Source organism: Catharus ustulatus, chromosome 1, assembly GCF_009819885.2.
Source record: "Catharus ustulatus isolate bCatUst1 chromosome 1, bCatUst1.pri.v2, whole genome shotgun sequence".
NCBI lineage: Eukaryota > Metazoa > Chordata > Aves > Passeriformes > Turdidae > Catharus > Catharus ustulatus.
In genome coordinates this window covers 16,500,991-16,521,259 of record NC_046221.1, presented here as the reverse complement: position 1 = coordinate 16,521,259, position 20,269 = coordinate 16,500,991, and the positions used below count along the sequence as shown (strand labels likewise).

General features: G+C 39.5%; 1 protein-coding gene across 3 annotated transcripts in view; it reads right to left on the bottom strand.

The window, feature by feature from the left end:
* Positions 1-541: 541 nt before the first annotated feature.
* Positions 542-20,269, bottom strand: part of MKX (mohawk homeobox) — a 48,583-nt gene continuing 28,855 nt past the window's right edge. For 2 of the 3 annotated variants that reach the window (XM_033075048.2, XM_033075056.2), the window contains 2 exons: positions 3,264-3,297; positions 542-3,154 (listed from right to left, as the gene is read on the bottom strand). In XM_033075048.2, coding sequence (XP_032930939.1) covers positions 2,968-3,154; positions 3,264-3,297 — 221 coding nt within the window. In that variant the 3' untranslated portion in view covers positions 542-2,967. The remainder of the gene's footprint in view (positions 3,155-3,263; positions 3,298-20,269) is intronic. The other variant, XM_033075063.2, reaches the window with a different exon arrangement.

Here is a 20,269-nt window from a genome sequence, read left to right as displayed (position 1 = left end):
AGCTATCACCCCTCCATGCAAGTGGAGTAGCTTTGCTGAGGCACAAAAGAGATCACTTGCACTCGGCTCTCTACTATGAGCACTGAGCTTCTGGATGGGCTGACTGCATCTCCTTCTCCACCAAGGTTCCACAGTCAAACATCCACACAACCCAATGTAGGCAAATGTAGCCTGTGCTCCCAAAAAAATCTAAACAACCAAAGTCTTTCCCAACTGATGGACCTTCTCCAGTGACTCAGGTCAGTGAGTGGCTATGGCTTCCCCCTGCTCTCCTCCATCGTGGAGGATTTATCAGCATCGTGCCATGTTGCCATTGGCAGTCATTACTCAGACCACACTGCAGTCATTTTCATCAGGGATGAGCTAAACTACTTCCCACAGCTACGTACCACAAGATAAATTGATCAGAGTGACTTTTCTGTTTCATCCTTGCCTATCACATGCTTATGTCCCAGTACAGGGAAACCCTGACTATTACAGGAAACCAGAAAAGCAAATGCCTAAGGACAGATAAATGAATATTTAATTCAAACCAGCGAGATGTTGTTTGCAGTTATTTATTTTACTAAAATGGTTACATATGTCGAAACAAAGAAGAGCAATAGTAATAATGTTTGTTTTTCTGATATCATAAATAATTACTGAGTTTTCATTAGCTGTTGGCTCAGCACTGATCATGACTTTTGTTATTTAAAAAAGACACACACATAATTAATCAGAATTTGTGTTTTCAGAAAACTCTGAAGCAGCAGTAGAAAAAAAAATAAATTAAAGGAAACAGTAACAAGAAATTAGGCCAAGTATTTCTTAAATTTAAAACCCACTTGATGTGTTTTACAGATTATTCTTGTGCTTTGATCATTGGAAAAGAGAACCATTAACAAGTTGTTTATACAATGGCTTGCCTTCTCCAGTTTTACTTCAGAGGAGTCCCCAAAAGTACCCTTTTTACATGAACAATTTTGTTGTTTATACAGACAAAAACACTGAATATTCCTAACAGAAGAGTTTGTCAAAACCATGAATTTATTGTCACAAAATATTTAATACCAGAATAACTTATAATAGTATGAACAAAAGTGAAGTATTAACTCTCTGCTATTAGTTATAAACTCACATTATTATGCCAAAATCCAGTAAAGTATTAAAAATTAATGTCATGGAATCTTAGACACATAATGATGCAAGTCAGTAAAACATACTTCAACTGTTCATACAGTCACAACATACATTTCTTGCTTGGCACTTTAAGTCAATGCAAATCAGCAATTTAGAAAACAAAGTAAAAATATATATGTACAAAATATTTTCATATCAAATAATTTTCATTGTACACTAAATAAAACCAACAACGTTATGTTACATCAAGAAGTTTCCTAAGAAGTCACACCAAGGCTGATATTTGCAATATGTCTTGACTATTTTAGTGCAACTGAAACAGCCTCTATTTGCAAGTTAGTTACATCATTAGCATAGTCCTGCTTCCATTGATGTGGGAGTTCTGCCATTAAACTCAGCAGGAGCAGAACTAAAGTCTTGTCTTGTTCATTGATGGCTCACCATAAAGAGAAGCAAGGAAAGGGATAAGTAGGAAAAAACCTGACAGGATACCCACAGGAAAAAATCCAAATCCTAGCAACAATCAGCTCTTTTCCAGTTTTCTGTAATGGATTCTGTATAAATTTGTTTTGGCTTTGCCACTGTTTATTCAAGCACTGTAAACCTCATTAGACTATTGTTATATGACTTAAGAATAACTTGTACACCTCCAGATAAAATTTAAAAATAAACCTGGTTTTATGATAGTTATTACACTCAATAGCATAGTCAATTTTAGAGACATGACATTTAATACATGGTTTAGTATCTTCTTAAAACCCTCCTGCCTTAAATGCTGAGATTTTTAAATGTTTCAGTTCCTTTTGTGATTCTCGTTTGGGCTTTGATAGTTTATGATATAGGCTTTTCTTACTGAAATGCGAAATGTCAATCTACTGTCCTCATTTATGCAGTACATACAAAATAAAAATGTTTAAACCACATTAAAGTAATAAGTTCCACCATGGAAACATTTCTGAATAGCACTATAATTTTAGTTTGGTACAAGAAGAAACCAATTTTACTTCTATCAAAACTTCAGTAAGTCACTAGTAAAGCTTTAAAATGATAGAAATTCAACTTGAATTTACAACTAGTCTGACTAAAACCTTCTCAACTAGAAACCTTTAATGAGAAACACAGCTGAGAGCATATGTATAAGTTCAAAATAATCTGAACAATTAACTTATTTCCTAAATTTGTGTGTTCTAGAGTATTGCACTTCTCAAAGGAATGATTTTGGTATTTTAATATACTGCATATACAGGTAAGAAACATGCATAACAACCTTATTGTCACTTTGACAAAACATACTGTACAATTTTATAACACTGTTGATTTTAAAAAAAGAGAGTGAGAATGATGTAACAATTTCATTAAGACTCGTCAATTTGTACAAGTCAAATAAGCACAACCCTCCAGGGCCTTCAGCAGTAATGTGTTTAGCCCTCGGCTGCTTAAGCCCACTTGGAATAATATACAAAGTTTAAGCATTATGGCATTGTCATTTTGAGGCATAACACTGTTGTACTATGCCCACGTTATAGCTTATTTTTTCAAAGCAAGGCACTTACTGTAATAGCAATGCAAACATCTTATGCGCACTTTGATTAACATAAAATAAGTTAATGTTTTGATAAAAACAGGGGTTTTATAATTTACATGCCTTTTATAGAAGCAGTTGAACATTTCATTTAATACAATGAAAACATCTGAGTCAGAAGGGACCTTAATTTTTTTTAACTGACCATTCTGTAAAAGGGAACTTATTTTCCACATTTTCCTCCTGTCTGTGAATCTGATTTTGCTGAAAACCAATCCTGTGAGGAAAATGTCTGTTTGATGTGAAAAAGAAAGAGGACCCATCCCTTAAAACTGCTGAACTAATGGCACTTTAACAGTCTTTACTTCTGATATATGTGATGATTTCTGAATGATGCAGCTGGTAGTTCCCTGCAGTTTATCCTTCCCCTGGGCAAGGTTCGTTAGGGCCATAGCTGCGTTGATCTCCTTCCAGTACGTCTCATCTTTGCTGGGTCCCTTTCTGTTAGCTGCACTAGATTCAAGCAATAACAAATATTTACACACACATCTTACATACCCACATGCTATCAGGAAAACTTTAATAACAATAGTTTTGGAAAAGTGTGAAGTCCCTTACTCACCTTTCACACTTATTTGGTCCATTCTCCAGATTTTCTGAAAACAGGAAAAAAAGAGTCTATTTTATTTTAATAATTTTAAAAACAAGCATGTTCAGGGAATAGGTATATTTGAAAATAACCCAAGATTTATTCCAAAATTGATACCAGATCTAAAATAAAATCTTTGCTTAGACATACATAAAGGACCAGCTTCATGCAATCTTCCTGGACAACGCTACACTGAAGGTGTAGCTGTTCTTAAAGGTTCACCTATGTTGCAGGGTAATAGAGAAGCTCTTCAAAACATATTTATGTTTTGAATACCAAGGACATAAGGAATTGCAAAACCTAAAAATAAAAATCCACTTCATTGCCTTTCAGTGAATGCCTTCTAGTATGCACTAAAAATAGGACTCCCAGCCATGCACACAAGATGTGTGTGGGTTTTAATGTGCCCCTTGCCCAGGCAGTGCCTCAGTCACAGAGGCAGCTGAAGGGGACACAAGGAACAAGCACACCTGGTTAGCAGCCCTCAGAGAAGAAATTGCATCACAGGCATAAACTACACTTCCTCATCAAGAGTCATATTTGTTCATTCACTAAGTCCTCACATCCCAGAGAAGCCAGAAATATTTACCAGGCAGAAATGTAAAAGCTTTATTCAGTGGGTTTGCTATCCTGACACAGAAAGACATTATAGAGGAGCAAGAAGTCAATGCCCAACTGCAGTACCTATGGAAAACAAGTCAAACCAAAGAAATAGCAATGCCATGAGCACTAATGGCTACAAGACCCAAAAACCTCTAAACACAACATAAATCTCATTAAATAATGTATGTTTTTGTGAGGCCAGATTCCCAAATACAAATCAACCTTACTTCTAGATTTCCATCAGATTATTAATTAAAAGTTAATCTTGTCTTTAAACAGAGGTTCTAGTGGAAAAACCCTTGGTAGCCCTCCCCTTAGGAACAACCACAGCCAGCAGCCCATTGTCTTCTAGAGCAAATAATTCAGCTCAGCTGCACTGCCCAGTACTTGGAGGTGGCTGCTGGAGACCACAGGCCCACCAGAGCCACAGGGAGACCAGCTGCAGTTTGAGATATCAGCTATTTCATCTATCAGACCTCCACCCTTTTGCAAAACTGCTTTATAAATAAATGTTCACAGGTGACCAAGATTTAAGTTTTGTTCTGAAAGTGCACAGTGTAAATCAGTAGCTCTTAAAATCTCCTAGAACAATACTTGAATGGGATTCAAGAGGGGGGAGACCAGCTTATGCAAAGGACAAGGAACCAGGGAAAAAAGAAATATCTGATCCAGAAAGAGGTACTGGGTGACATGTGAGTTCTTCATGCTGTACTTGGTTATGAAGAATTCTTCAGCCCTGCTTCACTGTTTATTTTTTAATTAGAGACAATTTTCAAGACGAGGTTTAGGACTGAATAGGTCAGTAGGTATAGAAATGGAAATGGCAAGTAATAGAGAACATCATTGCCAGAGCAAACCTGGATATAAATACAGCTCTCTTAAGCATCTGTCACTTTCTTTTGCTGTTGGAAAATATTTCCTATGAACAAAAAAATTGCTTGTACAAACCTCTGAGGGAAGTAGGTGTGAATGGTGACACACATTCCAATTCCAGCGTTTATTTGAAGGAGTATTTGCAAATATTTTTTACTGGTGTTTAGCCAGTTCTAAAAGAAAGCTTCTTGCCCATGGTATATAAAAGCAATAGCAAAACTGAAAAATAAAATCCAGGAGGAAAGAGCTGCCTGTTCTCTTACTTTGGTGAAGATTTTTCCTGAATTACATGTATTTTTTTATTCTGTTCAGATTTTATGTTTTTTTCAATTTATGTCGAAGAAAGTCAAAACTGGGTTAAAATAATATCATCACTGATAATTTGTAAAGCTCTGGCTAATAACTGCTCTTAGAGCATGTTAGTACAATAGGGTCAAAAATCCATAATTTCAAAGAACAGGCCCTCTTTTTCTTGCCAAAAATCCTTTTCTGCTATATCAAACCTCTGACAGCATATACCAGTTTGCACTACCACAGCATCCAAGCAGCTCCCTGGTGTCTGAACAGCCCTTAGCAAAGGAAATAAGTATTACCATCTTTTTTTTCATATTTTTATTTGGGAATAACCACAACAAGAGAGACAAAGACCTTTCCTTATGCTCTCTTTGACATCTTGCCTGTCAAACCAACTTGATGTGACTCAAAGCAAAAGTGGGGTTCACGTCACATGCCATGAAACTGTCATTTAAGTCATGTATCTTTGTATCTTTACTTGTCCAGACTCCATTCATAAAAAACAGAGATGTCCTCCAAGAAATTAACTCAGCTGTTCTATTTAACACCGCAGCCCAATGTTCCAGAGTGCTGCTGCAAAGCCAAACCCCTATATCCTGTTCTGTGGCCCCTTCCTCTCACTTCTGTCCTTTGGACAGCATTATCATCCATGTGGATATGCTGAGAGCTGGATGGGAGGAGGACCATATCTCTCCTTTGGCTATTCAGTATATCAGTGATTCATATCTATTTTTGTATAGAGACATTAGCACACTGCTAGTATAACTACAGCCTTAATGGCTTAGCTCAGCCTGGAAGAAATGCAGGCTGGTCATGTCTGGCTCTTCACCAGAGAAAGAACATAGTTGACAAAATGTTATCAAATGTATACAAAATCCACAAAATTGCGAGTCTTACCCAATATTTTGCTTTTCTTCGTCTTTTGTAATCTATCTGCTCTGCCTCTAACTACTAATTAAAACTTTTGATAATTGAAGCTTTTGATATTTGAGGTATCTGCACGAGAATTGCAAAGTATATTTCAACTGTAAAACCAACATTTTGGTGAGATTGCTCCATGAAAATAATCAAAGAACTGCATTCTCAAAACAGAAAGTGTTCATTTTCTTGACCATCACATAACATGTTTCTAGTTTTCGTCTCTGAGGTAATAAGGAAATGGCAGTGGGGCTGGGTAACCTCTCCGGAAATGGTGATGAAAGGAATGGAAAAATGATGGAGCATCCTGAATCCCACCGAGTAGCCTCAGCTGAGGACTCACCCCAGAGCAGGTGCTGATAGGACTCCACTCATGACCCTCTCTACTACATGAGAAGCAGCACTTCACCAACCAAGGTTGTACCAAAGCTGTTCTCTCCAAGCACTGTGGTTTCCTTTAATCTCACACACCTTCAGTGGCAGCACCTCTGGTCTCTGCCGAAAGAGTGTGGCTGTCACACTAGTCAGATCAAGGCAAGCTGTCACACAAATTTTAACCCTTACAGACTTGGCAAACTTAGATCTGTGTGTCTACTGACTTCTGGGAGAGCCAGCACTGATGAATTACTTTATTCCACACCATTCCCAAGATTCATTTGATAGGTTAAAAATGACATTTACCCTACTCCATGCAGACATGAATACATTTTAACAGCATTCAGCTGGCCAGCACAAATAATTTTTCTAAACAAACAACAGCAGTGTTCAATAACATATTTAGTAATTGAAACCAGAAGAAGCTGCTGCTGAAGATGTTTTGTAGTGTCTCAGAAAGGATCATGCTTCTTGTCAAAAGATGGTGGTAGGCTTTCAACACATATTGAGATCCTATAAATCTATTTAACATTAAACATCAGAAATACCTTTTTGCTACAGGTTTGGAAATCACTTAAAACAGTGGTCATTTGCTTTGTAGCCAGAAAGTTTTAAACACTGTGAAAATGGAAACTCAATCATTTAAATTTAGGGGTTGTCATTTTTAACCTCACTCTCTGGTGCTTCATTCTGCTCCCAGTTGTAAGCATCCAGAGAATCAGCTTTTGCCTGGCCAAGAATGTCTCATTCTGCTCCCAACATCCACCCAAAGAAACCAGCAAGGCGGGATATTTGTTCCCTCTTGTTTATAATAGGAAGTCACTATAAATCACCTACCAATGGAATTCTGTATACCTTTCCATTAGTATGAGTTTTCAGTATACAGTTTACTGTAGGGCATAGTGCCAAGAGTGTAGACACCAGACAATACCAGCTTTGTGATACAGCATGGTATTTTTCAGGACTCACATAATTATTAATAATATACATGGCATCTTTTTTTTCACCATGAAATTTCTTCATAAATATTAACTGGCTGATCCTGACAACTCTCTTGCAAGGTAGCCTGCTGTCCCATTTTAGCAGAGATGGAAAAGAGTCTCAGAAGTCCAAAGTCAAAATACTACCTAGGCAAATTTTGACTATTTAAAAAGCATTTAAGAACAGAATTTTCAAGGAATTCTCTCACGTTTAAAATGTTTTCCTTTGTTCTTCTGCTATTAGAAAAGACCAGCCAAAGAAAATGAAGCCCAACGTTCTTGCAGGCAAGCCACCATAAACTGCACAATAGCATCACAGACCTCCAATTCACTCTGCACAAAGGCTCTGGTGACACAGAGCTTGCAGCACATTCAAATACTTCAGAACTACTCAGACGCTTACTGCTAGCTGCATCCAGACTAATAATTTTTATATACTTGGACGACTGCAGGGGTGTGCTAAATAATGTTAATTACAGTGACATTTTACAATTTGGATTTGAGAATTCTAACCTAAGAGTATCATGTGTGTGTGGTGATGAACTGCACCCAAGGCTGTGCTGGGAACAGCAAAGGCAAGGCTGACCCCTCTTGCAGCAGCCTCCACTCTGCTCCCCCACTCCCTGTCGTGTCCAGCTCAAGCTGAGCCACAACTGGCTTAAACCCTGCTTTGTGTTATCAGGTAACACTGACAAAGCAAAGATGGCTTGAAACCAACAGGGGAAAGAATGTGTGAATGAGTGAATGAGACAGAGAGGGAAGGGTACAGAACATTATGTAGTGGGGAAAAAATGGACATAGGAGTCAAGACACAGTAGGTCAGTCTCACATGACCGTCATATTTTTTGAAGCTACTTAAACATGTACAGATTCCTGATGAATTACATGTCTTCTATTCTAGCTTAAAATAGAGGGGGGAAAAAAAGAACTGCTGGCCTCAAATGGTGAACACTATAAAACATTTGCTGGTTCAATAAAAGGTCCTGTATAACTTATCTTCATTTTAAAATTGGCAACATTATTCAGTTGTTTCTCTCACTGCCTCTCCTGAACTTTCTTTTGTTGGTTTTGGAGACTCTGGCTTAACATGTGTTGACCAGCATTTTCAAAACAAGCAAGAAGAGGAAAAAGGAGGAGAAACAGGAAATAAATTGGGGCAGCTGGAAGAAAAATGAACATTACATGTGTGAGTAAATTAGTGTGGAGATGAAGCATTTCTGTAGGTCACAAACACACACACACACCTTGACTCCAGTATTTTCCAAATCACATTTTCAGGCTGTGTAAGACTTTCAGATCTCTGTTTCTCCAAGAACAAAGTTAAGTTAATTTGTGTTAACACTCCTATGCTCTTCTGCATTGACATAGCTCCTTTACCCCTGAAGGATCCCAAAGTAAACCATGAATCATACAACACCACTAATATTCACCTACATCTGGGGAGGGAACGTGGCTTAGCCCAGGCTGTTCAGCAATGCAAGGGAGGGGAAATTGTAGCCCAATGCAGCAGGCCAGGACTTTTGCTCTTATTAAAAATGTCATTTAATCTTGGTGCAAACACTGTAGCATCTTTTGAAAAACAAGAAAACCTCAGCTTCTCTAGCTTGAATTGGAGGAAGAAGGAGCTGGCCATCCCATATTTATATTTGCAGTCTCCCATTTTGAGCCTAATGTAAACAGACAAATGAGTTTGTAAACATGGATAACTGCTCAGCCAGCACCCACACTACCACAGGCTTTCCACACCCAGACAGGACTCATCCCACCCAGCACTGAAACTCCTAAAACCTTTTCCTTTTGCACCATCCTCCCAGTTTCCTCAGGGACAGCAGACCTATTAAGGATGAATTATGGAGAAGTGCAGACAGGAAAGCTCATGCTGGAAGAGACTCCAAACCGCAGAGTCTCTTACAGAAATATCCCCCGACACGCCCCGGTGGCTGATCTCCTGCAGACCCCAGGCCACCTCCACCTGGGATCCCTTCAGTGTTGTCCCTTGTGAGTCCACTCCTGCCCAAAGCAGATCCTGAGCTGGAAAGGACTGTGTGAAACCATCTGTTTGGGGCTGGCAGTGCTCGGGCAGCAGAACCTTTTGGTGCAGGTATGAAGGTCCCTGTTGGAGTTTCAGGTGACCTGTGGCTGCAGACACAGCATGGCAGTGTGACCTGGGAGAGTGCATGATGCCAATCACAGCTATTCCAATCTCAGGGGTGTACTGGATTTCTGCTGACAAAGATTTATTACCATGTCCTTCAGTTGGGTGGGAGGAGGAAAGCTGTCAGAAACTTGCAGGAATGAGCTCTGGGCCCAGGCTCTAGAGAAAGCTCCTTTTCAGCAAAGCTTTGTTTTACTGCTGCTCTCTTTCTTCCAGGAGGAGGTTACAGAGCAGCTTGTAATGAAGTCACCCCCACAACCCTGTTACCTCACTCCTTTGGCTTCACAGGGACACCAAGTATAACAACTGACCTGTCATCAGCTGTTATGTCCTTTCAGATGAACAAACTGTATAATGACAATTTATGTTCACAGTGACTGCTAGAGAGAATATTTTTCCCTATTCACCCAGTGGGTTTTTTTCTCAGGAACAGCTCTAACCCTGGTCTGACATCTTCTACTAAGATACATATGGTGGGTCTTGCCAATGTTAGAAACATCCCTTTTCCATCATGCCCTAGACCAAACCTTTTCTGTGAAAATATTTCATTGCAATTTGTTTCTTGCATCAAACTTCACACATAAGCTTTAACTGTGAAGGACTCTCAACACTCAAGTTTTTTCCTGAATACCTGAGCATCCAAAGACTTTTTAATGTTGTGCAGCTTGGAGCCTGCTGCAGTGGGAGTAGGCATCTAATGTACATTTTAATACATGTGATTTTTATAAAATGAGTGTACATGCCCACAGAGAGGAGATAGGTGTACTTTATAAATCATGAAAGAGAAATGAGTTTGCAAGTCTATAATAATACTTGTATTAATAAGTGCACTGAAAGCCCCACATAATAGTAGGCATGGTGCAAATGGTCTTAAAATCTTGAATTATGCACATGAATGTAAGGACTTATGAGTTAGCAAAATAGATAAAAACCTGGTGTAAATCACGTCATCGTTCAGGCTATAACAGCTGACTCTAAATTTCCCCTGACCAGTGACAGTGTGTTCTCCTTGGTGAGATTCAGGGCACTGTGTGAGTCCTGTTTTCTTAGCCACACCTTAGCAGAGCCTATAATGGGAGCTGTGAGTGTTGAACTGTTAACAAACTGATGGCTATATGGTTTTATTTTCTTTACAAGTTTGCTGCAAAGCTGACTGAAATAACTTTTTTCTCGTTGAGTTGGCATGTTTCTCACTGAGTCGTGCAATGTTGTCAGGTTCCTTGGTGATAGTCTCCCACATGCATTTCATAATGCATAAAGGAACATCTGATCTAGGCTTCTTTTGTGTGTGTGTGTGTGTGGTGTGTGTTATTTGGGAAGGGATTTACTCATCAAATGAAGTGGTTTGCCCTCCTGTTGCAAACAATTAGGGGTTAACATTGAGAGCCACATTAGACAGCAGGTAGAAAAGGGGTAGAAAAGAGTAACAAGGAGAAGAGGAAGACAAAAAAGAAATAAAAGAAAAGCTGTGAGAAATGTTACAAAAAAAGAAAGTGACAAAATGGCAAATGAAGATTTACCAAGAAAAGGAAGAGTAAGAAATATAAAGGGAGAAAACTTACCACTATGTCAACTTTCTTTATTTTTATTACAAAATTATCCTTCTCCCACCTAGGAAAGTTGCTGTTGTGCAGGCAGGCACATTCAGTCTTTCACTCTGGATCTAAAGATTTTAATTGGGAGCTCTTAAAGACTAAAATAAGGCTTTAAAAATAAAAAGCTAAAGTCAAATGCAGCCAGGGTAAGCACTATTACACTCCAGCACGATTGTTTTTCATTAAAAAAGCAAGGTGAAAGGGAGGGTTTCAAAGCCATATTTCAACCCCAGGCTGACACGACAGCAGTAAAATCTGATTTTGTTATGCTAGTTGGCTGTGGGTTTGGGAGCAGACCCTATATATGTGGTGTAATGTTATGATATGAATGCATGCACACAGGATATTTTCAGAAGCTTCTTGCAGAATTTAGAGAAGCGTGCCACCCATTCCTGCGGCCCCGCTTGCAGGAGCCAGCTCCTCTCCTGTCCTGGGAGCCAAGCAGGCTCAGACATGGCATATGCTCTACAAAGACAATTGAAATTACAAGGTGCTGTATTTTCAGGCTAGTGGAGGAACTTCTCAGTGAATGCCAGAACTGATTTCCATGGTGTGTTTAGTCAGAAGCATGGAGTAAAGAATGGGTAAGTCTATCTGAGAGAAGAAATTCAGTTTCTTTCACTTGCCTGTAAGATAAAGAACTGACAAATGTGGTCTCTTTAAACACAGCTTCTTCCATGCACTGCATGGGATACTGAAATGTGCCCAGTACTTACTAAAGAATCATAGAATATGTGGAGATGGACCCACAAATATAATTGAAGTCCAACTTCCATCCCCGCACAGGACAGCCCCAAGAATTACACCATGAGCCTGAGAGCATTGTCCAAACGCTTCTGGAAATTCAGCAGGCTTGGTGCTGTGACTGCTTCCCTGGAGAGCCTGTTCCAGTGCCCAGCCACCATCTGGGTGAAGAACCTTTTCCTAATACCCACATGAACCACCCCTGACACATGTGCAAACACCAAACCCCAGATACCTGAGTAGTGTCCCAAACTTACTGTGCTGTGACACCATAAGCATACAAATTCAAGCAGCTTGTAAGAAAAGTGCATCAGCAGGGCTCCAGCCATCAAACAGCCATAAAAATGATTGTAAACTGCAAAAAAGCCTCATGGTAACCCAGACAACTGTTGCACAACAGATCCTGCAAATCCAGGGATTACATGTGACATTTAAAAGATTGTTTATATCTCCAAGGAGATACAGATATTTTCAATATATACTTACCTGTATCTGCTTTTACATTATGTTTGTATAAAAATGGGAATGGCTAAGCAATCTGCCTTCACACTAAGTATACTATGAGATAGAGCAGTATGATCACACATGGTATTTTCTGTGGTCACCACTTCCTGAAGGCACATGATGGACTTGAGCCAGGGCTGAGCCTGAAGCAGTCAGTGACACCTTTCCCTGCATAACCTCGGTGCCATGACACAGCAGCCCAAGGTGGTTCAGGAAGAGGACATGAGAGAAGACAGTCAGGTGGACTGACCACATGAAGCACATCATGTTAGTGACTGACAGTCTCTCTGCTTGTGCTACAGGTTTGTGAGGGGCTCAATAAGTGATTCTAACTGACCTTTTCACAGGTGCTACAGCACATTCCCTGGTCTCTAGACTCTGACTTGAGAGCCTGGGCTTTCAGCTTCAGCATGGCTGAGCACTCACAGGTGCAAATGAGGTTAACAAGTGCTGCTTTGCATGCACAAAAAGTCATGAAATCAGAAGCATCCGCAAGGTCTTACATATCTAAAATTATGTTAAATTGTTATTGCTTGGTGCCTTACTTATCCATTTATGAAATCCAACAGATGTCTTATGAAAACACTTCTATTAAACTTTGAAATGGCTCAGACAGAATGGATCAAGTGGCACTGAAGAGCACATCATGAAATCATCCTGTCCTCAGAGGGGCTCAGCTGTGCTCATGCTATGGCTTTGGTGGTACAGAACCAACAGTGAGCACCCAATATTATAAGATAGGTTTTGAGGCACCTCTCAAACTAGGCCAGGTCACATATGTCTTTCCTCATCCAGCTCGAAATGTGATAGGAACCTCTTTATTCAGCCTCCCAAGGAATGAACCCAACATACAATACACAGAAAGCTGTAGTCACACCCCTCCCTGACCTTATACAGAATAATCAGCAGAAAGAAACTGCTGAGTGACCTGCAGGTAAAGGAGCTACCTGTGGATTATTCTTATCTCCAGTTGCACAAAAGTGATTTTAGTGTTTGATAGCATTATTTTTGAGTCAACTCTTCAGTTTTGTTTCCTTTGCTTTCCCTTGTGAATCTATTGCAGTCTTCATGCTCCTGCTCACCATAAGTTGCACTATTATTATTTCCATTACAGGATATCTTCCCAAACTGAAATATTCCCAGGCACCTTCTAAACAGGCCCTCAGAGATTTTAGCAAATTGGCAGGCATATCAAGAAGGGCTATGTATTCACTGGGATAGTGAGAGGCAGTGCACCAAATGTGGAAGGCTCTTGGAGCAGAACAGCATGCCCAGAGTTATTCAGGAAGATGTGCCTATTTGCCAAGAGCTTTTGAAGAAGCAGAAACACCTCCTTGTATACTCCAAACATCATCTTGTCTTTAAAATGGTTGGAGTGCTAATGCAGTGCAATTCCAGTAACCCTGCAGAAGAATTATTCTTGGAAGAGCTCAAAGCCTCTCTGGGCTATCACGGAGATTGGTGCAGTGTAATAAATCAGCCACACTGGGCTTGAATTCTAAAGGAGCAGCTAAACCTTAACACCGCAGATGCTCACTAATTGACAGTTGTAAGCGCCCTTCACGGCCGAGCCTTTGCTAAGACAGATGAGGCTCCTGCACTATGAAGGAGCACATGTGGGAGGTCCTGAAACAGTAGTAGGCCAGCACTTAACACTGCAAAGGCCTTGGATGTGAACAGCTTTGTGGAAGAAGACAAAATTTCTTCTCTGGCAAATGTATGAAACCGTCTGTGATAACAGGAATGAGAACAGGGATGACTGAACAAATATTTGCACTGAGTGCCTTGTCAGGACAGGGGAATTGCTACTGATATGATCTTTACTTTCAGTGTTACTGTTTCTGACAGTCTTACAGACCTTGCAGATGTTTATTGGCCACTAAATCATTCTTCAAGAATGTTGGCCCTGTTCCCAAACCTGAAGAGCTTGAATGTGAAGGGGTTTGTTATTCAACACACACTGCTGCTTTTGGAGACAGTGATTTTCAAGAAACCAGCAGGGAAGCATTGTCAACTGATAACAAGACAGGGACTGGATTCAGATTTCCTTGCACTCCAGGACTCTGCTAAGGCAGGCTGAGTAAATGAGCACCACGTGGCAGAGAGCACTGCCTGAGCCCTGACTTCAGCAATAATGAACCTGAGTGGCAGCAAAGATTGCTGCTGAGGGACAGGGCTTACCAGCTCATCCTGACCTTGATGTACTGCCTGCTCTTCTTGGTGTAGCACGATTGCATGAATTTTAGACCCTCTGTAAGGCTCACTCCATGGTGCTGTAGAGAGCAGTTCTGCTCTGCTTGGCTCCTCTAACTGCAGGACACACAGCGAGGCTCATTCAGACCCTTGGCCATTCATCTCGGGAAGTGCAGCTCCCAAAGACACAATAGCTGAGCTGTGGAGGACCCTGAGCCACAGTATTTCAAGGCAAACAGATTTGCTTTCAAACAGAGAATTTTTGAACTATAGGTAATGTGCTCAGGCTGTTTCTCTGAGTGAAGAAGCCAATTTTCTGAGATCATTGCAAGTGGTTCTCACCTGAAAAAGCTACACTAGCCATTGGAAGCTGTACCTAAATAGAGACTGCACTAATAATAATAATAATAATAATAATAATAATAATAATAATAGTGACAGTAATAATACATATCTTTTAAATAACAAGTGATAAAAAATAATCCCTTCTCTTTGTACTATCAAATTATTTTGTAATAAATTTTTTAATAGAATTTCATAATGAAATTAATAATTATTGATGCACAGTGTATTATTATCACAGGAAAAATATACTATGCATAGGTACTGAACATATATCTCCCAAAAAGACACCGATACATTGACCAGTGGATGTGATCTAAAGGCAGTTAACGCCAACAGCCTCCTCTAGAACTTATCTGAATTTCTGGCTATCAGCTTCCAGGATGAAAGACAATGTTCTCTAAAGTAGCCCTTGTAACATTTTCCCCAAAATATGGTGAATACTGTTTAAAAACATCAGGTTGTGGTTCAAAAATATACAAGACAGTTGCAGAAGGTGATAATGTCATAGTTACCACGTATTTGTTTTACATTAGCTCATACCTGTTTTCCTGGAAGCCAGGAGATTTCTGCCAGGGAATTCTCTCCTGCAATAGTTTGCCCTATCAGACTTAAAACACACATACATATTTATGGTAAAGCCATATGATATTTATGGTTAAATCAACTGACATACTTCAAAAATATGAATTTTGATTAATTTGGAATCTCTGTAGATCAAAACCAGCCCAGAAGCTTTATTAGCATTACAAATGAGTGGTCTTTCCTCATATTCCCACTAAAAGAAAAAAAAAATCTTCACTCAAAAAGGTTTGCAATGGGGAACTGAGCTATAGATATGTGAATAAAAATTTAGAAAATACCTGCATTCATTGAACACAATTCCTTACCCAGATGCAGCTGGAAATCACTGTGAACTCTTTGTTCAAGGAGCAATTAAATTAACTTTATCTCAGAATAATTCATGCTTATAGAATTTTTTAATGTGTCTTCCCTGGTCTACTTACATGTTTTCCTAACAGTAAGCAGCATCTGCAACAATTCGTACAGATAGCCTTGCATTCTTACCTGCCATATAAGAATTAAGACCCTAAATTTCCACTTCTATAGAGAAAAATCAACAAGACACAAAGCCACGGCTCCAGACATAAAGAACTTTTATACTTTAGTGGAAATAACTATGGTGAAAGAAAGTGAGAGCCTTTGATCCCTCCAACACAGTTCAACTCGAGGTTTTGGACAGAGGATAAGAGGAGGACTCTGAGCAGACATGCAAGCCAAGTAGCTACAACACAAACTCCTTAAGCTCTGTGAACTGTTTCATGTTTTTTAATTAACTTGCTGCTATTATTAGTAGTACTTCTGTTTCCACTTTTGTAACAACAAAGGCTTTTTCTTTCATTTTGCAAGAACTTTTATTTTTGCCCATGAGCCAAAGTTTTCCCATAGAACAAATGCCTATACATCACAGTTGTGAAGTTTATGGGGTTCTGCAAAGGGCCTGCAAAGCAGACACAGAAAATCCCATCTGTGGACAGTGCCTGAATTTCTGCCCACTGTCCTTCTCCAACAATGGGCAAACAGACCTTGCATCACCAGCAAATGCTGTATTTGATAGTACAGATTTATCAGGATGCACAAAAAGCAGCCTAGCTGGGTGGCACCAACGTGATACTTCAGACAAACAGACCAGTAGAGCGTTGGCAAAACCAGCCCCTCTGAGCACCACTGGGAGTGGTGGCTCACCCAGCTCCTAGGCAGGTCTTGGCTAGTGCTGGCAGACACCATCAACCCCACCTGCAACTTCAGGTTCAGCAAATATTTTTAAAATTCTCTCTGGATAGCACTTCCTAGGCAACTACTTCTTCAGGTAGAAGCATCCTGAGAGCTGCTCAAAGCAGCCTGAAGGCTGCCAAGCACCCACAGCTCCATCTGCAGCCACAGTCTCCCTTCCTCTCACACCTCAAACACTGCTGGCTGCCTCCAGCTGTTACAGCACAGGGTGAGTTGTGCCTGAATGGCTCTAAGCTCTGCAGTTAGTATTTGCCTTGCACCCCTCAAACACCCAGAGTTTCACTTTGGGGATTTAGATGACACTGCCCCATTCCTTCATTTTTGTTTTTATAAGACTCATTAGCCTCTGTGGTGAAGCAGAAATTGCAGAATACAAACCAGGACACTGACACTGTGTCCTGTGAGTATCTGTACCCTTAGACCCCAAGGAGGAGCTGCCCCAGAAGAAACAACAAAGTGTCTATAAACCTGCACTTTTCTATTTTATTTTGGATGATGTTAAGATGCCACATTGCTCAGATAGACCTGGGAGCAGCACTCTCTGCTTTATTTGTGAAATCTGCATTTCAGTAGATGTTCAGCCATATCCAATGATTGCAATTCGCAATCAAAAATGCTTTTCAACTGTGTTGTCTTCTTTTCTATCACATCTGTCTTTTTCCATTTCCTTCCCATTTCCAACTTGATCCTAATTTTTCTTTCTCTGCTCTATAGGGGAAGAGAAAACTGAAGCAAGAAGAGTTCTTTCAAAAAACATCCAAGACTACCTGGTGGGATGGCACTTGGCTTGCAAAGCCAAAGTCACAGGGTAACAACCCATCAAATATGAGGTGCTGTGCATGTTCAGCTGCTGACATTAAACCCTTGTTCTGTAAGAACTGAGTAGAAACTGGTAATTACTGCCCCCCAAAGAGGCAGATTGGGAAGTATGACTTGTGAATACGAAGCACAAAGACTTTGGGAAAGCTTCCTCTGGCCACAACTCTGTGCACACTTCCTAGTCCCAAGTTTGGTATGTAAGCTGGTTTCTATACAGCATTTAAAATGGAAAAAAAAAATCCCTTTGAAAGAAGTGCCTTGAAACAGATATTGGCAATGGATGACACTCGCTGCAATTACTGAAAGACAAATTTTTGATCAGGACTCCTATCTGAATTCCCTCCAAAGCCTCTCTGAGCTCCAAATGCTGTGACCTTTAAAATCAAGGGAGCAAAATGTTCTCTGTTCTAATGACTGGCACTGTAAAAGCAAAAATCCACACGTTAAAACTGAGATTTAAATTATAGTGCTTGGCAATAAAATCAGACTTGTTTCTTTTTGGGTATCAGAGGAAAACAGAGTCCATATAAAAAGTTTAGAAGGATACTATGCTTTAGAAAAATGGGAAAAAGTTATTAATAGGAGTCCTATGTTTTCAAGGATGATGAAAACAATATCTAAATATGTAATGGCATAAAATCTACTGCCTAAGTGCTACTTTTATTTGCATTGAACATTAAAAAAAAAGCAGCATTTGTGTTTCAAGCAAACAATTGAAAATTTTCTCTGATTATAGGATGAAGTTTCAGATGAGTTTACAGCTCTAACTGCTGTTCTTGTTCTCATAGAAACATACAAGAAACACTTCTGTACAAAACATCCCCACTTTCCAAGCAGCAGAAAGGATGCCCTCCTTTGGACAAATACACACTTTTCATTTACTTGGACAAAAATATTGAAATTAAACAGAACAAATTTTCAATCAGCACTTGTTAATTTGAAACACTAAAAATTCTCTCATATTGAAAGCAGATTGCTCTGAAAAAACATTCATTTTCAAGGTCATAACAGTGCTGGCAGAACTCAAAAAATTGTAGTCCAACTTGCTTGTGTTCAGCTGTGTTTACTTAGTCTCAATTTGACAAAAGTCTGCCTCTGATTATACATAGCAGTCATCTGCCCACAGATAAATAGATATTACAAAATGTTTGGAGGGAATGACATTTGGCTACCATTATTTTTGGAATAATTTACCCAGCATCCTGAACTTAAAACACCAAAATGATTCATAATGATTTCTGGACCCAAGTATTTCCATTTAATAAATAAATTTACCTCTATGACCTTTGTGGACTTTATATTGTATGTGTTATTGGATTTTAAAAAAAAAAAAGGCAATTTATTGTTAAATATTCTGTATGCTTGGGAAAGGTGGATTTACCAGAATTCAGACCCAAATCAGTGGCAAACCTGGTTCACTCACTGCCACAGCTCAGAGCCAGCACGCGCAGTGCAAAGGGCTCAGAGTGCTGCAGTGGGAGCACACACCAGCAGAAACAATAACAGCATTGCCCGAGATGGAAATGTGTTTTCTATTTCAAATGAACCCACCTCAAATGTAAACTTAATAGTTCTCTGTCTATTATTTGTAGGAGGGAAAATTAATACATATCGGATAACAAATTGAAATTCTGTGTTATCTGAGGGAAATAGTTGTTTCATGACATCTATGGAATATCTTATATTTTAAAGGACACCTGCAGTATTTCTCTGATGTGAAAAGAAATTCTGTCCAGTTAAAGATACTACTTGGTCTAGGGCATTCTGTGTTATAAATTCTCCATGAATAAGGCAAAAAACTTATGAATAAATTATAATCCCCACTTTCATTCCTTCCCTGATGCCTCTTCCTAATTCTCTGCCCTTCAAGTAATCCCCTGTCAATTCCCCAACCTCAACTACCCCAAACCATATTTCCAGATCACACACTGGAAGTTCTGAGGGCAATTCAAAGTCCATGAGGTATATTCTTACTGCTGCACATTTAAAGTGGAAAATGTTTGCAGAGTGTGGTGATGGATGGAAGAATAAACCCTAGACCCAACAGAGTCAGATTAGTTTCTGTAAAGTTAGCATGCTTTCAAAAATGTCTCTTCAATTAGAACACCAAAATTAAGAAAGTCCCTGATGCAATAGGAACCATATGTGTTTGATATGCCCAGCTTCTCTAACACAGCATCTACATATTCAGTTTAAAGAATATTAAGAGACTTGTTGACAAAGAACTAGTTTATGTGTTTGCAAGACTAAGCTGAATATTTTTAGATGGAACAATTACATACAAGTCATTTCCCCTCTTTTTCCCTTGTTTCATGAAGGAATATTACTGTGAAGAAGGAATGTGTTTTCAGTGTGGACAGCTGGAGGTACAGAAAACAGATTTCTGTCACATGGAACAAATGCAGCAAATTCCTTCTTTACAGGGTGTTTCCTTACAGAGATTAAGTATTAGTGTTCATTACACTATGATGCAAAGCCCCACTCATTCAGAAGTGTGCTAATGACTGTGACCCAAAGAAGAGTTAATTCAGATGGAATCCAGGAAAATGAGGCAACACAGAAACCTCATCAGCAGTCCAATCACATGACAAAATGTGAAGCATCTCCAAAGCCACTTTCTGCCAAAAAAAGAAAGGCTGCTGAAAGAAAAATACTTTCACAGCTTGATATCTGGGTCTTGTGACTGCTATCCAAACAAGGAGTAAAACTGGTACTATATAATGTGGCAGGGTAAATAGAACCTCCCACTCACCATCACCAATCATGTTTTTAATTCAGATAAATTCTGTT